The following is a 24,211-nucleotide window of genomic DNA, read 5'->3' as shown; positions in this document are numbered from 1 at the left end:
GCCCTTGAGGGGGGGGTACTGTCAGGATCTGTGTTTTTCCGTGTTTAGTTAGAGTTTTTTGTGTCCTTGAGTCTCTTCGTTGTCCTGTCCTCCCCTTGATTGTTCCCAGGTGTGTCTCGTTCTGTGATTACCCTCCCGTGTATTTAACTCCACCTGTGTTCCTTGTTCCTCGTCGGGTCCTCGTCTATGTTTCGTCAATGTCCAGTCTAGTCGTCGTCAATGTTAGCTTCTGTGTCGTCAGTGTTTCCTCGTGCCTGCTGTTTGTTGTTTGGACAAGTTATTTTCATTAAATCCTCATATTTTTCATCATTCCTGGGTCCGCTGCCTCTGCCTCACCACCTCACCCGCACCACTTCTTGACAGGGTCAGAGGAGCACTCGACCTACTCAATGTGCCATTTTAACATGTGATGTCAAAAACAATCCTGTCATCACACATCAAGCAGATAGATAAAAATATGTAACTTTTTCCCACAGTGAAAAAAATAAACATACACTGACTGTTGTCCCACTAACTGCATATAAACAATAACATTAAATGATTGCACCTAGATTATGAGCTATTCATCTACAGTAGACTGAATGTGTGTAATGTCCCAACTTCCTGATCTGCATCAATTGTACACTAAAAAATATCTGAGGGTTTTGAAGTTGATCTTTAGGATGAATTTGTGCTGTGTGCTACAATGTGATTACAAGCACCACTTCAGCTAAAGATTTTAATAGTAAACTATATATTTCTCCAATTGAAGATATCAGAGTTCAAAGAGTTCAAGTATGTGTTTAAAATGTGAGGTAGAATATAAACCACGCCGACTTCACAGTCATACTGAATCATTTCTTGTAGGGAGCATAAGCGGTTCAAGGATGGAGACTATAGTAAAACTTGTAGAGCTTTTTCCCACTCCATCTAACTCAGGCAGAACAGAGACTGGGGGATGAGGTGGAGGGTGGGGACCAATATTATGTCCTACAGGTGACACTTCGACATCAATGAAAATATGAACACTATATCTCATCTTTAACTTCCAATAAACCTCATAAATGTAATAGATTAACTTGAACTTCACTTCACTGTTTTGTGAATGCAGAGATATCCAGAATAAGGAGGAATAGTTACCTTCCTTCAGTCGCCCGTCAGCTGCAGCAGCTCCGTGAGGAAAAATTGTTTTGACAAAAATGCCCATATGGCCACGTGCTGAGTCCTGCCCACCAACGATACTGAAGCCAAGGCCCTGGGCATGGAATATTACAGTAAATGCCAAAAAGGAATTCTGCATTCATACTTTAACTTACTCTCACCTCTGAACAATAACTTTACCTGACATTCCACTATACACATCAGACCTCAGTACTATCATCACATTTCATTCTCCCAGGTTTGTACAGCGCAATCTAACTGTCGGAGTCTCTGTTTTCTTCACCTGCTCATGTTGATCCTCAGAGCCTCATTTGCCTGATTTGAAAATCCAAATCCAAAGTCTTGTTTTCACAGGAAGCAGAGCTGACAAACTGCTGAAGTGTTTGAGCTTTGACTAAACACCTTAATCAGTCTCTTGTTTGTCAGGAAGAAAGGTTTATTTCTTCTGGAAGTCTGAATGATGTTAGAGGATTGAAATAGAGGATTGAAATTCCAAATCACCCTCATCTTTCACTGGGAATTAGGGACAGGTCCTCTAGAGCTTATGTCAAATTCAATGTATAAAAGATTGCCAACCACAGCTATTTCTGTGGCCTTCTAGACTACAGAGGACCCCAGAAATAGAACTCCAAGATAACAGTTCTGTAAAAAATATTTTATCAATTATTTTAAATACATTTTTATTTGCATGAGGCCAAATAACATAAATTTGAAAAGATGTGAAATATTATCTAATCTTATGAGGTTCAAACTGAATGCAGATATTCAGTTTGTTAATATTTTAACAGTTTAATAGATAATTTTATCCATACATTCTGCTACAACCGGACTTTGAGGACATTCTAGATTTTGATGTGACTTCAAGCCACATCAAGATAGGTGACTGCATGATTAATTCATGAAATGATTTTGCAGTTGCAGATGTTCAATGTGACTGTATGTGTTTAAAAAAACACAATATTATAAAGACTCCACATGTAGAGCTTACCTACAGACAACCACTGGGCTTTAAATATGCATATGTGTCAAAGGAGAGCACTCACCTTCCCCTGGCCTTTCATCAGCACTATGCTGGAGATAATAGACGGCTGTGCCAGTCGCCATGGAGACTCTTCTTCAACAGTGCTCATGGAGCGGGCTGATTTCTTAATTATCTGATGTTCCTAGAATGGAGATAAACATACAAAAACAGCAACTTTCAGATAAATTAATACAGTAACAGGCCCCTTTTTTCTCTCTGACTCTGTTTTATTGGGATTTTCTCTTCTATGTGTCATGCTTCTCTCTCCCATTTTTCTCTTTATCATTAGATATCATTAGATGCAATATTTATATATTTAACACCTAAATTTCACATGGTTAACACTTAAACTTCATGTTGTTAATCTGGTTTTATTGTTTTTAAAGATAATACAATGTCAGGACTAAATGATGAGTAAATCTGGAATATACAGGAAGCTACAGAAATAAACACAATTTTTTAATGCTTTTAAAGTGTTTTTGTCAGCTGATTTAAAGCAGCACCTGTCATGTTGGGGTCTACTTTTCTAGCCCACATGCAGAACACCACAGGGAAACGGATAATCAGTAAAAATGGTTTATTGAATAATCAGAAAATCAGCAGAGGTGCGTCTGCTCCAGGAAATACGGCTCTCGGGAAATGCGGCACACTATGGAGGCAACAGAGAGAAGGTGAGTTCCAGGGCTTCGGAAAAGGGAGTGAGGGAATGAGAAACGGACTGATCTTACTTGCAGAGTAGATGGTGAAAGTCCGGGAGGGTTTAACTGTTGGATCGAGGTCGTTTAGTCCAAAGGGTCTTCTCAATGGGTCCGGGCTTGTCTGAGAACCAGCTGGGTCCAGGAGCTGGCGGCGGAAGGCGGACAGGCAGGATCTGGCGGGCTGGAGACAGAGGAGTGTTCCGACTGACGAACGGTGTTTCCAAGGGAAGGTGCGGGGACTCGGGCAACCAGTGGGTAATCTTCACGGTGTCACGAGGGAATGGGTTCCGGAAAACCAGGGGGAAAAAATCCCTTAACAAAGGAACTCAGCGTCTCGAGGAGGACACCTGGAGGAGGAGAACAACGAGAGGAATTACTCGGGAAGTTACTCAAGTGAACAAAGAGCTTTCACTGGAGGGCTCTGACTACCATTGCTGGCAAACACTCAGGCATCGAAGAACCGGCAGTCAGCTCCTTTTGAGCTCCAGAGATGATGAGGAGATGCCGAACAGGTGTGTTGGAGGTCGGCACGCCCCGCCAGGAAAAGCAGTCTGTGGCGCCATCTGGTGGAAGGCTAGTGACTAGCCGAAAAAGGACCCAGACACCAAAAACCCCGGAATCCAACAGTACCCCCCCCTCAACGGTCGCCACCTGGCGGCCAAGACGAACAAGAAGGGAGAGAACAACGGTAATCATCAATAAGGGACGGGTCCAAAAGGAATGAGCCGGGGACCCAGGAACGATCCTCCGGACTGTAGCCCTCCCAGTTGGCAGACAAGGTACTGCCAACCACGACCCTGCCGACGGGAGTCCACGATCCGGCGGACAGAATAGGCAGGATGGCCATCAACGTCTCGGGCGGGAGGAGGGGGCTCGGAAGGAGGGCACAGCTTGCTGGCCTGTATGGGCTTAATCTGTGAAACGTGAAAGGTTGGATGTATGCGCATGGTAGAAGGGAGGCGAAGACGAACCGCAGACGGGCTGATTACCGATGTGATCTCGAATGGGCCGATAAACCTGGGAGACAGTTTTTTCAACATGGATTTCAGCGGTATGTTACGTGAGGATAACCATACTCTCTGACCTGAAGTGTAGACGGGGGCCGGGATCCTCTTGCGATCCGCTTGGCGCTTGTTTTGCTCCGCTGTGTGGTTGAGGGCGTGGACCGTACTTCTCCAAACCCTTTGGCAGCGACGGATGTGATGTCGCACAGAAGTCACAGAAATGTCCTTTTCCTCAGAGAAGAGCAGCGGTGGTTGGTATCCTAAGGAAACTTCAAACGGTAAAAAACCTGTGGCAGCGGAGGTGTGACTGTTATGAGCATACTCCACCCATGGAAGGAATTGACTCCAGTCAGACGGGTTAGTAGATGTGAAGCAGCGGAGGGTCGACTCTAATTCCTGGTTCATGCGCTCTGTCTGGCCATTAGTTTGAGGGTGAAAACCTGAAGTTAAAGAGACTTTAGCCTCAAGCGCAGAACAGAAACTCCTCCAGACCCGGGAGATGAACTGAGGCCCGGGGTCCGACAGGATCTCCTGCGGGGTTCCATGCAAACAGAAAACGTGTTTCACGAGCAACTGGGCGGTCTGAAACGCATTGGGTAACCTCCTGAGAGGAACTAAATGACAGGCTTTCGAAAAATGATCAATGATGGTGAGTATGGTTGTCATACCTTTGGAGGGAGGTAAGCCAGTGATGAAGTCTATGGATATGTGGGACCAGGGACGGCTGGGAATATGTAGAGGATGGAGGTAGCCCGAAGGAGGTCGATGGGACGGTTTGTTCCTTGAACAGATGGAGCAGGACAAGATGTATTCTTTGACATCCTTGTGTATGGACGGCCACCAGAACCGGCGGTTAATAAGGGCAATGGTGCGGCTTATACCTGGGTGTGCTGAAAATTTGGAGGCGTGAATCCAATTAATAAACCGGGCTCTAATCGTGGAGGGAACGTAGATCCTGTTAGACGGACATGACTCTGGGGTAGGTTCAGATTGTTGGGCTTGTTTAATTAAATCCTCTATTTCCCAAGTCACTGCGGCTACAGTGCAACTGGGGGGAAGAATAGAGGCAGGAACCTTATCAGTGTCGTCTGGAGAGTGGACTCGGGACAAAGCGTCGGGGGTGATGTTGCGGGAACCGGGACGAAAGGAAATGGCTAGGTTGAATCTAGAGAAAAAAAGTGACCAGCGGGACTGACGTGGATTGAGCCTCTTAGCAGATTGGAGGTAGGACAAATTTTTATGATCCGTCCAAACTAGTACTGGGTGTTCCGCCCCCTCCAGCCAGTGCCGCCACTCCTCCAAGGCCAGCTTTATGGCCAACAATTCGCGGTCACCCACGTCATAGTTGCGCTCCGGGGGGGATAGTCTACGGGAGAAAAAAGCACACGGGTGAGTCTTGTTGTCAGCAGCAGAAATTTGAGATAGCACCGCCCCGACCCCAGAATCAGAAGCATCAACCTCAACAATAAATTGCTTCGTGGGGTCTGTTTGGACTAGCACAGGTGCTCTGGAAAAAAGACTCTTGAGTTTCACAAATGCTTTATCGGCTTCTGGGGTCCAACTGAAGTGGATCTTGGATGACGTTAGAGCTGTTAACGGTTGGGCTGTTTGACTGTAGTTGCGGATAAATCTGCGATAGAAGTTAGCGAAGCCTAGAAACCTCTGAAGTTGCTTCCGCGTCTCGGGAATGGGCCAGTCCAAAACCGCCTTGATCTTCTCCTCCGTGGGCCTTACCTGTCCGCCTTCTAGAACGAACCCCAGGAAGGAGACAGATGCTTTATGGAACTCACACTTCTCCGTTTAATAAAAAGTTTATTCTCCAGTAGGCGTTGGAGGACGAGTCGGACATGTTGTCTGTGTTCTGTGAGGTTCTTGGAATAAATGAGAATGTCATCCAAGTACACAAAAATGAAAACATTCAGAAAATCCCTTAGAACGTCGTTGACGAGAGCTTGAAAAAATGCTGGGGCGTTCGATAAGCCAAAAGGCATGACTAGATATTCGAAGTGACCGAGGGGTGTCTTGAATGCCGTCTTCCACTCATCCCCCTGACGAATATGGAGTAGGTGATAGGCATTTCTGAGATCTAATATAGAAAAAATGGTAGCACCATGGACCGGTTCAAAGGCAGAGGACAACAGGGGCAGGGGATACTTGTTTTTTACAGTGATCTGGTTCAACCCACAATAATCAATGCAAGCGCGGAGAGAGCCGTCCTTCTTGCCCACGAAAAAGAACCCCGCCCCTAATGGAGAGGAGGATGGGCGGATAACGCCGGCAGCTAATGAGTCTTTTATGTACTTCTCCATAGTTTCGCGTTCTGGTCGGGAAATGTTGTAAAGGCGGCTGGAAGGAAGAGGTGCACCAGGAAGGAGATCTATTGCGCAATCATAGGGTCTGTGAGGAGGAAGAGACAGAGCTTTGGTCTTGCTGAAAACTGGAGCTAAATCGTGATATTCAGGTGGAATTGTGGACAGATCAGGAGGATCCGCTTGTTTCGGCTCAGCCGGTGACGGACCTGGTGGAACTGCAGTACAGAGGCAGGATGAGTGACAGAACGTGGACCAGGATTCGACATGACGGTTAGCCCAGTTAATGTGAGGATTATGTCGTTGAAGCCAATTGAAGCCGAGGATTATAGGGGAGTTAGCTGAGGGAAAAACAAAGAAGGAAATAAATTCTCTATGGTTTCCGGAAATTACTAATTGTATAGGCTTGGTCTGATGGGTGATCTGAGGAAGGGCCTGGCCGTCGATAGCGGTGACTCGAAGAGGAGCGGTGAGGGGAATGGTTTCGATGGCCAACTGCTGAACTAAAGTGGTGTCTATTAGGTCCTGCTCACAACCTGAATCGACTAAAACGGACAACTGGAGAGATTGGTCTTCATGGATCAGGGTAGCCGGTAATAGCAAGAGAGGAGAGTCGTTATTCTGTTGATGGTCCGCCACCCTCCTCACCCCTACTGGCGGACCTGAGGGCAGCCCGCAATAAAGACATAGGCGAGAGGTCATTCTTTTATGTCGTTCCTGCGGGGTGAGGCGAGTTCGGCCGATTCGCATAGGCTCAGGTTCTGAAGAGCCGGGAGGAGCTGAAACAGATCTGAGAGGTAAGGAAGCGGCGGAAACTCTTACGGGAGTGTCTCTACGATTTCTCTCTTTAGCTCTGGATCGTATTCTTGAGTCTAAGCGAATTGTTAGACTTATTATCTCTTCTAGGGTTGCTGGTTCGTCGAGCGTGGCTAATTCATCTTTGATAGACTCATTCAAAGCGTGAAAATACGCGCTCTTTAAAGAGGCGGTATTCCAGCCCGAAGCTGCTGCTTTTATTCAGAACTCGATGGCGAAGTCGACCACCGTTCGCTGTCCCTGTTTAATTCTCCATAATTCTCTGGAGTGAAAAGTTTTATCATGATCGTGGCTGAACACCTGCATAAACTCTCTTAAAAATTCCTCAAAGGTGCAGCCATAATCGGTGGGCGAGGGGAACCTGGCCTCGGCCCAACTCAGCGCTTGGCCCGACAAGAGAGAAAGGACGTAGGCAATTTTGGCGCCATCACGGACGAAGCTTTGCGGTGAGTGATTGAAAATTATGGAACATTGTAAAATAAAACCTTTGCATTTATCCAAATCCCCAGAAAATCTTTCTGGCGTCGGTGGGTGGATCTCCAAAAACGTGGAACGGACTGGAGGATCTGGTTCTGGAGCCGGGGTTGGATCGGGAGCTGCAGACTGTGGAACAGAGTTTTGCAAAAAATTCATTAATTCGTTCAACCGTCGATTGGTCTCGATCTGACGGGTATTAATTTCCTGGAGGGCTGATTGTAATAGTGCGTGTTGCTCTGTAAGAGTTTTCCTAATGGTGTCTGCTGGACTAGGATTTTGGCCTGAGTGTTCTGTCATGTTGGGGTCTACTTTTCTAGCCCACATGCAGAACACCACAGGGAAACGGATAATCAGTAAAAATGGTTTATTGAATAATCAGAAAATCAGCAGCGGTGCGTCTGCTCCAGGAAATACGGCTCTCGGGAAGTGCGGCACACTATGGAGGCAACAGAGAGAAGGTGAGTTCCAGGGCTTCGGAAAAGGGAGTGAGGGAATGAGAAACGGACTGATCTTACTTGCAGAGTAGATGGTGAAAGTCCGGGAGGGTTTAACTGTTGGATCGAGGTCGTTTAGTCCAAAGGGTCTTCTCAATGGGTCCGGGCTTGTCTGAGAACCAGCTGGGTCCAGGAGCTGGCGGCAGAAGGCGGACAGAGGAGTGTTCCGACTGACGAACGGTGTTTCCAAGGGAAGGTGCGAGGACTCGGGCAACCAGTGGGTAATCTTCACGGCGTCACGAGGGAATGGGTTCCGGAAAACCAGGGGGAAAAAAATCCCTTAACAAAGGAACTCAGCGTCTCGAGGAGGACACCTGGAGGAGGAGAACAACGAGAGGAATTACTCGGGAAGTTACTCAAGTGAACAAAGAGCTTTCGCTGGAGGGCTCTGACTACCATTGCTGGCAAACACTCAGGCATCGAAGAACCGGCAATCAGCTCCTCTTGAGCTCCAGAGATGATAAGGAGATGCCGAACAGGTGTGTTGGAGGTCGGCACGCCCCGCCAGGAAAAGCAGTCTGTGGCGCCATCTGGTGGAAGGCTAGTGACTAGCCGATAAAGGACCCAGACACGAAAAACCCCAAAAAACCCCGGAATCCAACAGCACCTGCACTTTCTGTGACAGATAATAAGGGCTTCCTGTCTTTTCTTATATACCACTTAGTTTGAAAAGAGCAGGTACCCTTCTGTCTCGTAGTTTGAAGCAAACCTTTCAGCTCTGGCGCTGGTCTTCCTTTAGTATTATTTCCTGCTTCGATTGAAAATCCATTTTAGAAAATTGTGGAAATGTAGTCATCCATGTTGATGTTTGAAGAGAGGAGAAAACAATAAATATATTGCTGCACTTGACTTATTTACTGTACGGCTAGCTCGTTGTCACTGTCTCTTTCTTTGCAGACGTGGAGTTACAAAATCAATGTCTGGGATCATGAGCGCTTCCTCATGACCCCATGGCAAGAAAACTGCCTTCCTCACCTCGAATCTGTTCTCTGCCATTTATGATCGCTCCTCAGCACACAAAACACGTTACACACACAGTTGGGGACATAAAACACTGTACATTATATACATAAGCTACATTATGGAAATTCAGTTCATATATTAAATGTTGTTTTAACCATTTTATTGGTAACGTACAGACAGGACGAACATGCTCTCATTGAATGGCAGCCAGCACAGTTAGCAAGAGATTGCACAATTGAAGGTGAGGCTTAGCTCGCTGCTGCCTCACCAGCTGCGCTTCTGAGCATTTGAATGGGAAATTGCAACAATTCAGCAATTTTGAAGAAAAAATAATCAAAATTGGTTAAGCTAAATGAAAAATAAATACTTTATAGTACAAACCACTGGGTGAAAATACCAATATAAATTAACTTATTATATAATGACAGGTAAGGCTCTTCCTCACCTGCCTCCCCTGACTGCTCGGCACTGCTGTAGTGTAATACACTCAAAAAAAATTAACTTCGGGGGTTATTACATTAACAAAAGAATATCATGTACTTTTGACACAATAATTTCATGTTTCAAATGAAAACGTGATAAAATCATGTTGGATAAACAAGAAATTCAACAACTTAATGTTTATGAAATTTAATCATGTTGAGATAACGTGATTTATTATAGTCAGACTGATCTTGTGCTGAAGACGACGAGCAAGATCATGAGAGATAATAGTTTTGCATGCCCGGGAAAACTCCAGCGGCAGTTATGAAAAGACTAAATTTTCCTGGCAGCATTGTGCATATAAATATGCACGATGTTGCTATGTTTGGTCATGTTTCTATGTAATTGATGTACTCAAGTCAGTTTCTAACATGTGCTAACATCACATGAAGTGATGGTTAGCTGGCAGTTAATCAGTGTTTCTCTACCATTTGCACCATTTTCTGCTTGTTCCATGCTTGTGTCAAAAAATTTAATTGAGGTGGTTATTGCATTTACAAAAAAATATGTTGTTTTAAGAAAATAATTTTATGTTTCAAAGGCAAATGTGATAAAATCATGTCAGATAAACATAAAATTCAACAACCTAGAGTTAATAAAATGTATTAAAGTTGAATTCAATCAACTTCAATTCAATCAAGTTCAATTTAATCAGACTGCTCTCCCGCCGAAGAGGGTCTAGTGAGATTACCGAAGATCACGCGACATAAGTGTTTTGCGCCTGAAAAATTTTAAGGCGGTTTTAGTTACACATTAAACTACAGATATTTGTTTTTCTCTGCAGGGCACTATTGGCACTTAAGAACTGCACTGTAACAAATCGCTGTAAAAACTACAGCATGAAAATACAGTAAGGTGGCTGGGTTTTAAAAATACATCTTTTTATATATACCCATATACTTTCCAAATGCGTATGGAAAGTATATGGGAAGGGATTGGACCGCTGGATCACGTGTACAGTGACATTGTGGGATTTTTAGGCAAACATTCACAGGCAAGAGGGCAGGCCAATAATGACTTTCACCGGGTAAGTACTTTTTAAAAAAACATTAAGTATTGCAGTTTTGCGTTTGTGTACGAAAATATATTTTATGTGGTTACATTGAGCTACTGTCGCTTGTTTGCTAAAACTAACTTCTGTTATTTCTCAGCTAGCATTATGTGCAACACAAGTGCTTTTTAGTTCAGTTCACCTAGAATATGCAGATTACTGAACCCTCTAGGGGACATGGGGATTTTTTTTTCTTTTGCGTTCCCTCGCAAAACTTTTGCGTTACCTCACACAACATTTGCGTTCCCTCGCAATACTTTTGCGTTACCTCGCGATACTGTACTGGTCAGTTATGCAGCATAATTGAATACTGCAAGCCTTTCTTACGGTGGGCGCCGTACTTTCTGCTTTAATATAAGGTTATGTGAGGTATTTCCATGAATGTTAACATCTTTTTGTGAAATATCTGAAGTTTTATATCTTTCTTTAGGATAGAAAATGGCACCACAAACCTACGATATAAACAGAAACTTTCCGTAAGTAGGAAAGAAATAAAAATACATCCTAATTTGGACTATTTCTGAGTTATTATCGCGGGTAATAAGTCATCTGACAGTTTTGATTGTGTCTCTGTTGTGTTCGTAGTCTGAATGGTTTAAAGAGCTGCTTTCAGTGCCGCTCCATCTTAGCCTTAACAGACATAAACATGCAGTAAAAAATAAATTGATTTTCAATCAGTGTTTTGCACCAAACAGTTTTTATTATTAACAAGTTTTTATTATTAAAAACACAACAAAGTAATGATGGTAAAGGACCGCACTGGGTTAACTCGGGGAATCTAATCTGTCCGTGTATCAATCAACTCCAAACCTCTTCTTTGTTCTGTCACAATTATTGTTTTATTCCATTTTGATGATCATGCTCCAAACTTTGCAAGGACTGACCGCCCCGCTCACCGCTTCCTAATACACACAAAACCAGTATCCTTCCCATTCATACCTGGTGACGTCACTAGGCTTTGACACACCTAAGTGCCAAAGCCGCCTGCTCCTGTCATATCAATAATTACTTATTTCATTCATATGGCTCTTACAGAGCCTCAGTGAAAACTTGTTTATTATTATTAACTGTTAGGTGCAAAACACTGATTGAAAATCGATTTATTTTTTACTTCATGTTTATGTCTGTTAAGGCTAAGATGGAGCGGCACTGAAAGCAGCTCTTTAAACCATTCAGACTACGAACACAACAGAGACACAATCAAAACTGTCAGATGACTTATTACCCGCGATAATAACTCAGAAATAGTCCAAATTAGGATGTATTTTTATTTCTTTCCTCCTTACGGAAGGTTTCTGTTTATATCGTAGGTTTCTGGTACCTTTCTATCCTAAAGAAAGATATAAAACTTCAGATATTTCACAAAAAGATACTAACATTCATGGAAAAACCTCACATAACCTTATATTAAAGCAGAAAGTACGGCGCCCACCGTAAGAAAGGCTTGCAGTATTCAATTATGCTGCATAACTGACCAGTACAGTATTGCGAGGGAACGCAAAAGTATTGCGAGGGAACGCAAAAGTTTTGCGAGGTAACGCAAAAGTATTGCGAGGGAACGCAAAAGAAAAAAAATTCCCCATGTCTCCTAGGGGGCTCCGTAGCAGATGGCTATATTCTGGTCTTTTTGAGGAAGTTGTTTGAGGGTAGGATGCCTCAACTGTTTCTTTTTTCTCTTGCACACAGGCTGTTAACGTTAACGCATTTAACACACGATTAACCTCAATATTTTAAGGCGTTAATATCACATAATGCAGATCAATTGAACCATCTAGTTTGACATCAGAGCCTCTCTCCCGCGAGAGTTATCTAGTTCACAGCAGCACGTTACACACGGGGAGCTATGAATAGCGAAATACTTTTTCCGCAACAGCAGACAGCAACAAGAGTTGAACAGTTTCAACTTTCTTGTGTTGGGTCTTTAACCAACGTTGTGCACATCTAGTTTACTAGCCCGCAAATTCACGTGCACGAATAACACCGGTCTTCGCTGGCTGGATGAGGATAATAATATAGTGCCGCCTCATCACAGAAAATGAATGTAGAGGAACATTTCTAAACCAATGTTTAAAACAAACTGACTTTCTATAAACCTTCCTGAATGTAAAAACCTGGAAAACTAAGAATTTTCAGATATGGTTGGTTTGAGACAACAAAACATTTTTTGAGAATGTGCATTTTTGATATGGGGTTCATGGGCAGTTGCCCTTGGTGCTATCATAAAAGGGTGGGGCATCGAAGAACTAGAAAATAAAATAGATCTAATAAAATAGATCTTATCTATCAATTGGCTCCTGAACAAGTTTGGTACCACTTGTATGCATGTGTAGTGGAGTAAATTTCTCTTAGTTGCTGTTGAGTATGGGAGACTACAAATGCAAGATAACTGTTAATTGATAATTGTTGTTAATTTTAAATTGTTGGTGTGCAGCAAGAGGGGTTTGCACAACGGTGTGCATATTTATGTTTCAAGCTTACAAAGTTAGGCATAGTGATTAATTGTGATTAATCAGCCAGTGCCAGATTCTGCTATGGGCAACCGCCCAGGGCGGCATCTTGTGGGAGGTGACAAGACTGACCCCTCACCCTTCTCACCGCCCCAGATACTCCAATTGTCTGTGTCTCACTGTAACTTCCATCCTTCTGTCCATAGACTAATGGATGGAAGACATAGTGAGATATTCCCATCTCACTGTATTTCCAATCTTAGGTCTACAGATAAAGGCACAGAAGGTACATTCTCTGTGTCTCTGTCTGCAAACATAGTATATGGATAGAGATATCAGAATGTATCTGTCTATGGAAATATCTCTGTGTACCTGAGTACTAAGTTAAAATTAAAACTAATATCACTGAACATTTCTAATAGATAGACAGGAGGACAGCGACAATGAAGGAAGGTCAGAGAGTGTCTGTCCACTAAATCTTTCCTTTTCATCCTGTCTTTAACTGACATAAATGCAGTTGGGAAACTTTGACATTTGGGTACTTTTGTTTTAGTAAAGATTATTAAATTAATTGTATTCAATGTTATATTACCATGATTGTAAATGTAGCAGTTATGTTTTTAGATCAGAGTATTTTTCACTTTGGTTGCAATACTTGTGTAACAAGAAAATATTGCTGTTGCAAAATATTATATTTTGTTTTGCTTCAGTTTGTCAGATTTAAATTGACAATAAAATCAAGTGATTTTAAAATATACATGTATATTTTTTATTTAGAAAAATAAAACATCTTTTGAGAGTTTGGTAAATTAAGTTGCAAGTTCACATTTTAACTTTTAAAAGCTAGCAAAATATGCAGTTTCATGAAGTACAGTAAAATGAAAACTTTTTGTAATTCTACTACAGGACTACTGTAATTTTATTATGATAAAAATGTGATGAAATCACAGTAACCATGTTATATAATTGCTGTGCTATTTAAAAGAAATTACAGTTAAACAAATCAAATTACAGTAATATAGTAAGAAAAATTACAGAAAAAAATGCAATAAAATCACAGTCAAACTGTAATGAAATCACAGTAAAACTGTAATAGAATTACAGTAAGGCTACTGTAAAAAAAATTAATGTAAGGTTACTGTAAATTTACGGTAATTTCTTTACCGTAAAAATTACAGTAGTTGGCTGGCAACCCTACTGCCAGTAAGTTACTGTAAATTCTACAGTGACTTTTTTTACAGTGTGTGGTAGGCTGAATTATTTCTTGTTACTAATTAAACACTGACTTTAAAGGCTTTGTTTAAACTATTAATTTAAACTAGCTTAAATGCATGTTCAAATGGGTTGCCATATTGCAAGAGTTTATACCTTTTGTAGTAAAGTGCCTGCACTGCACATGTAAAACAAAATGGATAACAGCTGTTGTACCTTTTCTAATTGTTGAGTGTTCTTTCTAACCTTTCACCCAGTGCTGTCTTAAAACACTTAATTTAATACCACTTTAAAAAAATGTCTTTGAATGAACGTAATTGGACATGGAAAGGATTTCCATGATTGGAAATCTTTCAGCATGTTTGTTGAGCTAACTTAATATTCATGAGTTGGATCAACTTAATTAAGTAGTGTGAAGATACCACTGTAAAATAAGTTGGTTTCAACTAAATTTGCATTCATCTTAATCAAGTAAAGTCAATTATTTGGTCCAAAGCACTGCAAATTAGTTGGGCTGGCTCTATTAAATTACATTGGGTCCAACTATAGTAAATGAGTTGAATCAACCTAAAAAGTTAAGTTGAGCCAACACATTTGCTTAAAATTGGAATAACCTTAATAAATTAAGTTGAACGAACACATTTGCTTTAAACTGGAGTAACAGAATTACATAGTGCTGAAATAAATCAAAGTAATTAGGTGGAAATCCTTTCCATGATTTTTTTTATGTTAATCCAAAGAGTTATTGTTTGAGTGTATAAGCTATATTCGTATTGCAATACACTGTAGAAGCAAGAAAAGCCATGACTGCACTCTAAACATGTGGCTTCAACAATTTCTGCAAGTTACAAAGCAAACTTTTCTGATGTTGTAAAATACAGGATCTTCCAGTGTCTGTCTGATCATGCTCAACAACATGCTGTGATATAGGCCCTCTTCACCTATTAACCTGCCAATTTGTTGTGCATTGGTACCATGTTAATAAGTTGAGCTTAACTGAGCACACAAATATCTCTAAAAAGAGCTGCAACATAAGGATCCCGGTCTTTACAGAACACTAGAGCACAACCTGTACTACGTATCTAGAAGAGAAGTACACCATGTATGTTCATCCTAACATCTGAAGTTTTATATTGTGTGAGAGACTCAGTAACCTGTCTGACTCTAGCACTATCCAGCTGATGAGGTAAGGAGTGTTTGCGTCGACCAGATAGAGGTTTCTCTGCCACTTCACTGCCGCTGATGATGCTCTCCACAAACAGCTCATCATCCTCGCCCACTGATTCCAGACAACTGCTGGCACCTGAGGAAGAATAAATACAATTTTGTATTTTGTACAGAAATAATCAAACTCAACATAATTAAATATAATAATTATAATATTCTAGAATTGCATCATTCAGGGTGGCAACATGTTGGAGTCACTCTGTACTGATTGAGATGTTTTTCTTTTTCAAATGTTTTAAGTGTCCAAAAAAAGTAACATAAGAAATGTGATAGGGCATTGAGACCCTTCTCATAGATCTAAAGCAGGGGTGCTCAATACGTCAATCGCCATGGCAATGGATGTGCTTAAGTGACAAAGAGTGAGAGAGTAAAAAGATAGGAGTGGTTTTGAGGTGATCACCTATTCAGGGTTGTTTTACCTTTGCTTACCTTTGTTGTGGTGCACTGCAAACACTGTAATTTCTGAACGTTCAATAATTGACAGAATTGGACTAATTACCTCGTTCATTGGCGAGTATTTGTCATTGACAATAAACATCAAATAGAAGAAATATATTTTATGAAGTATTTAACAAGCAAGTGGCTTCCTCCACGATAATTATGTGAATTGCCTAATATTAAAAAAATATATATGTTGCTGGACTTATGTGCTCGTCATGGATTGTCCATAACAAACACCATGTTGAAGCATATGGATGTCCATATGTGCACTTGGCACCAGGACACCTCAGGCCGCAGTTTGATGATCGACTTTGTCGTCATTTCATCAGATCTGCGGCCACATGTCTTGGACACTCGGGTGAAGAGAGGTGCGTAACTGTCCACCAACCACTACCTGGTGGTGAGTTGGCCCGGTGGTGGGGGAGGATGCCTGTCAGATCTGGCAGGTCCAAACGTATCGTGAGGGTCTGCTAAGAATGTCTGGCAGAGTCTCCTGTGAGACGGAGATTTAATTCCCATCTCCGGGAGAACTTTGAACACATTCCAGGGGAGGTGGGGGACATTGAGTCTGAGTGGACCATGTTCCACGCCTCCAATGTTGGGGCGGCTTATTGGAGCTGTCATTCTAACATCTTAAGTTTTATGTTGTGTGAGAGACTCAGTAACCTGTCTGACTCTAGCACTATCCAGCTGATGAGGTAAGGAGTGTTTGGGTCGACCACAGATAGAGGTTGCTCTGTCACTTACCTGTCACTAATGCTGCTCTCCACAAACAGCTCATCATCCTCATCCACTGACTCCAGACAACTGCTGCCACCTGAGGAAGCAAGGTTGTCGAGGCCTGTCGCGGTGGCAACCCTCAAACCCTCACCTTCAGTGAGGGATGATACCAGGCTGATGAAGGAGTCTCATCGGGCCTTTTTGGCCTATGGGACACTGGAAGCAACTGATGGGTACCGGCAGTCCAAGCGGCATGCGGTTCAGGTGGTTGCTGAGGCAAAAACGCAGGGGGACCAGAGGTGTGCTCCTCTGCAATGGGTCTCAGCAGGGTCCTGGAGGGTGTGTGGGAGTTCGCCCAACTAGTCCACATTCCATGTGTGTTTCTAGACTTGGAGAAAGTGTTCAAACGTGTCCCTCAGGGAGCCCTGTGGGGAATATAGGGTACCAGGCCATTTGATACGGGCTGTTAGGTCCCGATATGACCGTAGTCAGAGTCTGGTCTGCATTGCCAGTGAGAGTTGGACTCTGCCAAGGCTTTGTCACCGATTCTGTTCATCACTTTCATGGACAGAATTTTTAGGCGCAGCTAAGGTGTTGAGGGGATCCGTTTTGGTAGCTTTAGGATCGCATCTCTGCTTTTTGCGGATGATGTTGTGCTACTGGCTTCATCAGGTCGTGATCTACAGCTTTGCTGAAGAGGTTCGCAGTCAAGTGTGAAGTGGCCGGGATGAAGATCAGTGCCTCGAAATCAGAGGCCATGGTCTTGAGCCAAAAAAGGGTAGAGTGCTTCCTCTGAGTCAGGGAGGATGTCGTGCCCCCAACTCCTTCAAGTATCTCAGGTTCTTGTTCACAAATGAGGGAGAAATGGAACGGGAGATCAACAGACAGATTGTCGCAATGTCTGCAGTGAAGTAGGCGCTGTACCCGTCTGTTGTGGTGAAAAGACAGCTGGGTCAAAAAGCGAAGCTCTCAATTTACCGGTCGATCGTGAGCTTAAGGTCATGACCGAAAGAATGAGGGCACGGATACCAGAGGCTGAAATGAGTTTTCTCTGTAGGGTGTCTAGGCTGTCCCTTTGAGATAGGGTGAGATGCTCGGTCATCCGGAAGGGACTCAGAGTAGAGCCGCTACTCCTTTACATCGAGAGGAGCCAGTTGAGGTGGCACAGACATCTGGTTAGGATGCCTCCGTGGTGAGGTGATCTGGGCACATCCCACCAGGAAAAGACCCCGGAAAAGAGGGACTATGTTTCTCGGCTGGCCTGGGAACGCCTTGGGATTCCCCTGGAGGAGCTGGCACAAGTGGCTGGGTAGAGGGAAGTCTGGGCCTCCCTACTTAGGCTGCTACCCCTGCGACCTAACCCCAGATAAGCAGAAGAAGGTGGATGGATAGTTTGGTGCTCTCTGGCATGTTGCTTGAGCACAGAAAGCACTTACTTCTGAAAGGCACTTTGCTGGTTTTTATTTTAGTCTCTTATTTAGTGGAAATATTGATGTTGATGACACGTTCTCCCAACTGACAAGCTTTTTAAATCTGCATAGCTACTCTTTGGAAAACGAGGAGCTAACAATCATAAGTAACATTGAAATAAAATCTAGTCCAACATCTGGCTTGATGGAAACTGTTGTTATCCCAAATTCAGAAGATGTGCTTTTAACTTAACAGTGCTCCTTGGTTCCTCTTGTCAGTCTGCAATTTCTCATACTGAGGTCTTAAAACCAAATTTCAGATCAACTATAACTGACAGACACCTGGTGGCTTCAGCTTTGCAACCAGCCTCTGACTGAGAAACTAGCAACCTCTTTCCAGTGTCAGAATCCCACTGAGAAAGAAAGTGCATTAGGTTTTCTATCACTTTATAATTATTAATAAAATAAGTCAATAGAGTTTAATTTACAATGTTTATATCTGTGTCATGTGGTACATCTCAGCCAGCTGGTGAGAGAAAAAGTAGATCTTGGTCTTAAAAAGTTTGGGCACCCTGGATCTAAACTGTTTATGTACACAACTTATGTTCCGCCTTCCACTTATGATGAATGGATGGATGGATGGACGGATGGACGTACAGACAGACAGATGGATGAAAAGTATGTATTTACCTTGGGATTGGCAGGATAGCTTCATAGGTGTAGGACTGCAGCGGCATGTTTCTGATGCCTTCCCCTGATTGAAGTCCTCTAGGTTCTCCAGCGGTGATAACTGCAATAACACACAGCTTTTCTCTAAATTGTTCAACAACAATGTATATTAAATTTATTTTAATAACAAATAAATGTTTTGATAATGTTCTGGCCTAGGAATACATCAGGATATCCATCCTGATGCTTTTGCCATTAATCCTAATGGCAAAAGCTAAACATGCTGCTCCAGTTATCCAGTAAATCGTAATATAAAAATAGAATTACATAAAATAACATTGCACAAGTGTTTTTATTTCAACTAAAAATATTAAAGATAAAATTATATGACAGAGAAAGATCTGTCCAGGATAACATGCCCTGCAGTTTTCATAATCCTACTTTATTAGAAAGTATAGAAATGTTCTAGATCCCCTTTCGGAGTTCTCTCAAGGAAACTATCCTCAAAGTGTTCGACTGCATACCTGCCTTCAGCACCATTACTCTGAGCCAATGTTGGTAGTAGTTTTCCATAGAGTCAACATTGAAATGCTTTTTAAAACCCTTGATTAACCAGGAGACTTATTAAAAACAAATTCTCATTTACAATAATGAAATGCAGGTTATTTGTGTGATTTTAGTACTATGACAATAAATGTCCACTCATATGTCAAATAATCTGAGTTTACCAGGCAGGAATTGTTAAGACCAGTGGTGCTACTGAAGGTCCCATAGGAAAAGCTGGGGGGTGCAGCCTGAAACAGGGATGAAGAGGATCTGCAGGTGCTGATGAGGTCCGGAAGGCTTGTGGAGGGAAAGTGTTCAAAATCCACTTTTGACTCCTCCTGCAGGCACACAGAAAAACATGCATATTACATAGAAAAAAATCCATGTGCATTTTGTATTTTGAACACAAAAACAGATGATAAAGATTCTAATGAATGTGAAATTTGAAGTTCTGCTCTGGGAGAACCAGGGGTGAAAGTAGTTTTAAATTCTTGCCAGACTATAACAAAAATCGTCAATAGCTCATTGTGTGAACCAAAACAAATAAAAACCTAAATATTTTTACTGTACTATAGGCTACCTGTACGAATAATGCAGAACATATAAGCACTTCACAATATGGAAAAAATATATATTTTGGTTCTGGCATAGAGGGTGGAAAGTAATTAGTTTCATTTACTTCTACTACTGTAATTACAATTTGTCTATTTTGTACCTTAGGTTGGTCACAAAATGTGAACTTTTACTTTTACTTGAATTTATTTTGAGTAAAGTTACTCAGTCACATTTAAAATCATATCTATTAGTGAGTAAGAATAAAACATAAGAAAACACCAGAAAAAACGGCATTGATCTTTTGGCTGGGTTCTCATGGTGTTGCATCAATGGGAAGACAGAGGAGTAGTGTTGTAGTACTTGAGACCGGTCTCGAGGCCACTTTTTGATGGTCTCGGTCTCGTCTCTGAATCGGCCGCATTTGGTTTTGGTTTTGTCTTGGTCGTTGAGGACTTGGGATTTTATTTCAAGACCGGTCAAGACCACAACTGTGGAAATGTCACTAAATTGTCAGTATATTGTCCACTTTATTTGTAAACATTCTTGTTTTCACAGGATGCAATACATACTGATTCAAATCCAGGCAATTGCTGGGTTGCAGACACGTGTCCCGAAATTCAGATGGAGGTCCGGAAGTGGATTTCTCAGATTCAAAACACAGCAAAATTGATCACGAGTATGCTAATTCCATAAATAGACTGAAACAGATGAGGCATCTAAAAAAAATATGAATATATTTAGGATATGATCCGTATTATCTTGGTAAAAAAGACTTCTCGTATAATCTTGAGGATTTCCCCGGCATCGAAGCATTCCACATAACTAACTATCTGGTGCTGCAGACCTCATATTATACAACGAGCCAGAAGAAAGTTTTCAAAAGCCTGGAGAATACAATAATTTAGTTTCAGGATGGGTCAACCATTTACTATCAAAGAAGCAATAAATGGCTGTCGATTTGCTTCTGTCGGGTGAGTAGTGAGTTGTGCTATTTTAAGCAATTAGTCTATGATGACAATGCTATGGCTAACAACAAACTAACCCATTTTATTTCTATGAGCTTGACTCTCCCGGTAAATAATTTATTTAGCTCCTATAAACCCAAGTTCATGCTGGAGTTGTATGTTAATGTTGAGACGTTGTAGGAGGCTGGATGTCCAATGTACAGTAGGTCAACCATTCTGTACATTTAGAATGTACAGAATGGTACATTCTAAATGTACCATTTAGAATGTACCTAAATACATGGCCATGAACATGGCCCATGTTCATGGCCATGTTCATGTCTGGCCATGAACATGGGGGTTTCCACTGAATATAGTTCGTGGCCAGACAAGAACCATGTAGGGAAAAAGTCATAGCTCACTGTGACTGTATTGCACGGTAGTTTATATTTAATTTATTTAGCTTTTATTTTTCTTTTGTTTTTTAGCATGAAAGTCCTGCTGAATAAACATTATATTATAACAGTGTCATGATCTGTGTTTTTCTGTGTATTTATTTCGAGTTTCTGTGTCCTTGAGTCTCTTCGTTATCCTGTCCTCCCCTTGATTGTTCCCTGGTGTGTCTCGTTTCCTTGATTACCCTCTGTGTATTTAACTCCACCTGTGTTCCTTGTTCCTCGTCGGGTCCTTGTCTAATGTGCGCTCAGTCCTTCTTGTTGTCCATTCGTTTTATCAGTTGCTACCAGCATTGAGCCCTGGCTTCCGCTCAGTCGTGCTGCCTGATTTTGTGGATTATGTTGGACTATTTTCATCATTAAAATATCATTTTCCTGCTATATCTGGTTCCATCGCGTCTGCCTCACCACCTCACACCACCAACTTATGACAAACAGATTGTTACCTGTTTGAAGGTGGTTGCTGCAAACTCTGGCATTGTTAGTTTTCTATGCTTGCTTTTAGCCGTAGATTGTTGATCCACTTTTCTCCTCTTTTTTTGGTAAGTTTTTTTTAATTAACTCCCTTGTGACCAACTATGTTCGAAACACAAAAATAATCTTTATCTTTCTCTCTATTAGAATGGTTGGAACAACCGTACAGGACACAGACTTTAGGCATTTTGATGCTGGATCAACAGAAATAAATGATTTGCATTTACTTCCTGCCCTCCATCTGCATTGGGTGACATCGGTGCTACGTCGTCCAAAACCCAAAAATAACGCAACTTTCCAATTACGTGTTTTTGTTAACGCTGCCACCCATGGCCTTCCCCTTTTACTAGATTAAGGCACTCTGAGACATGAGTGTGGAGTAAATTTGTTCCACAATTATTCAGTCAAAAAAAAAATCATGTCAAATAAAAAAAAAAAAATTAAACTGAGGTCAAAACTTTTGGATTTGCAAAAAATGTTTTGTTTCAATCAAAAGAATTATCTCAATCAAACAAAATTAAACTGTTTTCCAAATTTTTTTAATTGTAATCATTTTTTTTAAAGAACAAAATATGTTTGTTTAAAAAGCAATTAAAAAAAAATTAAAATCACAAATATTTGTTTGAAGTGCGCAAACTTTTACCGCCTGTCAGAATTTCTTGGTTGACAGCCTAAGTTTTTGTTTGACAGTCCCTTTTTTGGTTGAACTCAACGAGTTTTGCTTGCGAATCTCACATGAACATCCTGGGTGGGGCCTAAAGACGAGCGATGTAAGATGCGTTCCTATTGGTTAGCGCTGACTAACTCGGATGACTCTGACTCCCTGTTATCTCAGAACACTGTCCTGAACTACAGGGTTTGCTGCTTCTCTTCGGTGACGGGATGCAGAATGTGAATGGTAAGTAATCTTCAAAAAATTACAAAGAAGAAATCTTACACAACCTATGATGACAGTCGCATACCTTGTCTGCCACGATCCCTATTAGCATATCATGCTAGGTAAAGTGCATAAACAAGACTTGTTTAATATTTGCCTTTCTGAATTTGTTAATCAGCGCACCTTTGTCGAGTTGCATTAAGCATTGCAAAATATCAACTGTATCTGGAGGAAATATGTTAAAAACTGTTATGTAATGCCTCCGTGTGTGTGCGAGTTGTGACGGTGCGGTAAGAGGTTGGAGTAGGAGTTAGCAGCGGTGGTTAGCCACTCTAATCCGAAACAGCAGGACGCACGGTTGAAGTATTCCACACTTTCACTTCGTCCATGTATAGCCAGATCTCCATGGTACTGAACTTACATTATCTTCTCATACATGAGAAAAGTAACAAAGGTTGCACCGCTCTGCACCTAATCATCACCGATGTTTCTTCTCTCTAAAAACAACATGGAAGATGAGTTCTTACTCTATACAGGAGTACAAAAAAAAAGGGAATAGGCGCCCCTTGTGCTGATACATACTCATCTCTAGGAACCAAGCAATATAATGACTAGCAGGAAGCTGGGAGAACTGCATCAGTGCAAAGAATCACCCACAGAATTTGTAGAGGAAGTGCAACGTCTGGTGAGTTTGGCATATCCAGGAACAGATTTATTACTTCAGAATCAGCTTGCAACTGTTGTCTTCCTGAAAGGACCTAAGGTTGATAAAGATAGCTTATGAAGTAATGAACTATGAACCTCCATCATTGGCTGAGGCACAAAAGCTCGCTGAAGCCCACAAACACAATTTTAAAGCAACTCTGGGTCGTGAGGCTGAAAAGAGAGCAGGGAAGGCCCAGCATATTTCCTGGGCTGATGAGGGTGAAAATGTTCCTGACGACTTTTGCCCCACCTCCAGAAGTCTCCAGAGCCCGAAGAATGTAACAGAGGACCAGTTTAAAATGCTTATGGACAATGTGGAGAAGCTAAATTTAAAGTTAGAAAACCTTACGTCTGTGTTAAAGGATTGTGGAACTGCTGCATCAGTTTATGCCAACAGAAAACAAGAACAAGAAAGTGACAGGCTGGCATCACGTCAGCTACCTGCTCAAAATTCCCGAGCTCGGTCACCAAACCCAAACCAAATGAACAAGCCCATCTGTTGTGGTGAAGCAGGGCATATGATGAGGGAGTGTTCAAGATCCAATTCAACGCAGAACCAATTCCAGGGAGCTTACTTCTGAAACTCACAGGGGTGTCAAAAGTAGGGAGGCTCAACAACTCGCCCCACAGCTCGGACATACAACTAAAAAGGGCCCTAGCTTGCAAATTGAAATGACTGTTGTTCGTTACTATACAATAGTCAGCCCCGCCCACTCCTCACAACTCCTCTGAGCTGACTACTGACCAGTTCTCTGTCTAACAGGTCCGGAATATCTCTAAGACCTGAGTCTTACCCTAAATGAGGTCTATGAGAGATAATCTGTTTAAACTGGTGGCGAGAGAGGCTCGTCTAGCTCTAACTACCTTCGATCCAGAAGTTACGACCCTCTACAGTTAAGGAACAGTCAACTGAGTAGCCCTCACAACTGCATAGTCCCAATAACCACTTCTGTTAACGGTAGCCCCCTCTCTAAAATAACCTGCACTTGGAAACGGCTAGATTAGATTTAGTGACTTAGATTCAAGTCCCAGGGTCGTTATTTTTATACTCACTAAAGGAAAGTCCGAAGCCAC

At 41.9% G+C, this 24,211-nt stretch overlaps 1 protein-coding gene and 2 long non-coding RNA genes across 6 annotated transcripts in view; all 3 read right to left on the bottom strand.

Annotated features, from left to right (window-relative positions):
* Window positions 1–24,211, bottom strand: part of pdzd2 (PDZ domain containing 2) — a 167,252-nt gene that overhangs the window by 87,856 nt on the left and 55,185 nt on the right. For all 4 annotated transcript variants that reach the window (XM_032578877.1, XM_032578875.1, XM_032578874.1 and 1 more), the window contains 5 exons: window positions 19,310–19,465; window positions 18,603–18,702; window positions 15,270–15,418; window positions 2,184–2,303; window positions 1,120–1,234 (listed from right to left, as the gene is read on the bottom strand). In XM_032578877.1, the coding sequence (XP_032434768.1) occupies window positions 1,120–1,234; window positions 2,184–2,303; window positions 15,270–15,418; window positions 18,603–18,702; window positions 19,310–19,465 (640 nt within the window). The remainder of the gene's footprint in view (window positions 1–1,119; window positions 1,235–2,183; window positions 2,304–15,269; window positions 15,419–18,602; window positions 18,703–19,309; window positions 19,466–24,211) is intronic.
* Window positions 2,724–3,858, bottom strand: LOC116729957 (uncharacterized). The gene is made up of 2 exons (XR_004341221.1): window positions 2,890–3,858; window positions 2,724–2,810 (listed from the first exon to the last, which is right to left on the bottom strand). It is a non-coding gene; the product is annotated as an uncharacterized LOC116729957 (long non-coding RNA).
* LOC116729960 (uncharacterized) lies at window positions 7,815–8,563 on the bottom strand. The gene is made up of 2 exons (XR_004341224.1): window positions 7,981–8,563; window positions 7,815–7,901 (listed from the first exon to the last, which is right to left on the bottom strand). It is a non-coding gene; the product is annotated as an uncharacterized LOC116729960 (long non-coding RNA).

The sequence above is a fragment of the Xiphophorus hellerii genome, chromosome 12 (assembly GCF_003331165.1).
Source record: "Xiphophorus hellerii strain 12219 chromosome 12, Xiphophorus_hellerii-4.1, whole genome shotgun sequence".
Taxonomy (NCBI): Eukaryota; Metazoa; Chordata; class Actinopteri; order Cyprinodontiformes; family Poeciliidae; genus Xiphophorus; species Xiphophorus hellerii.
This window is presented reverse-complemented; position numbering and strand designations above follow the sequence as displayed.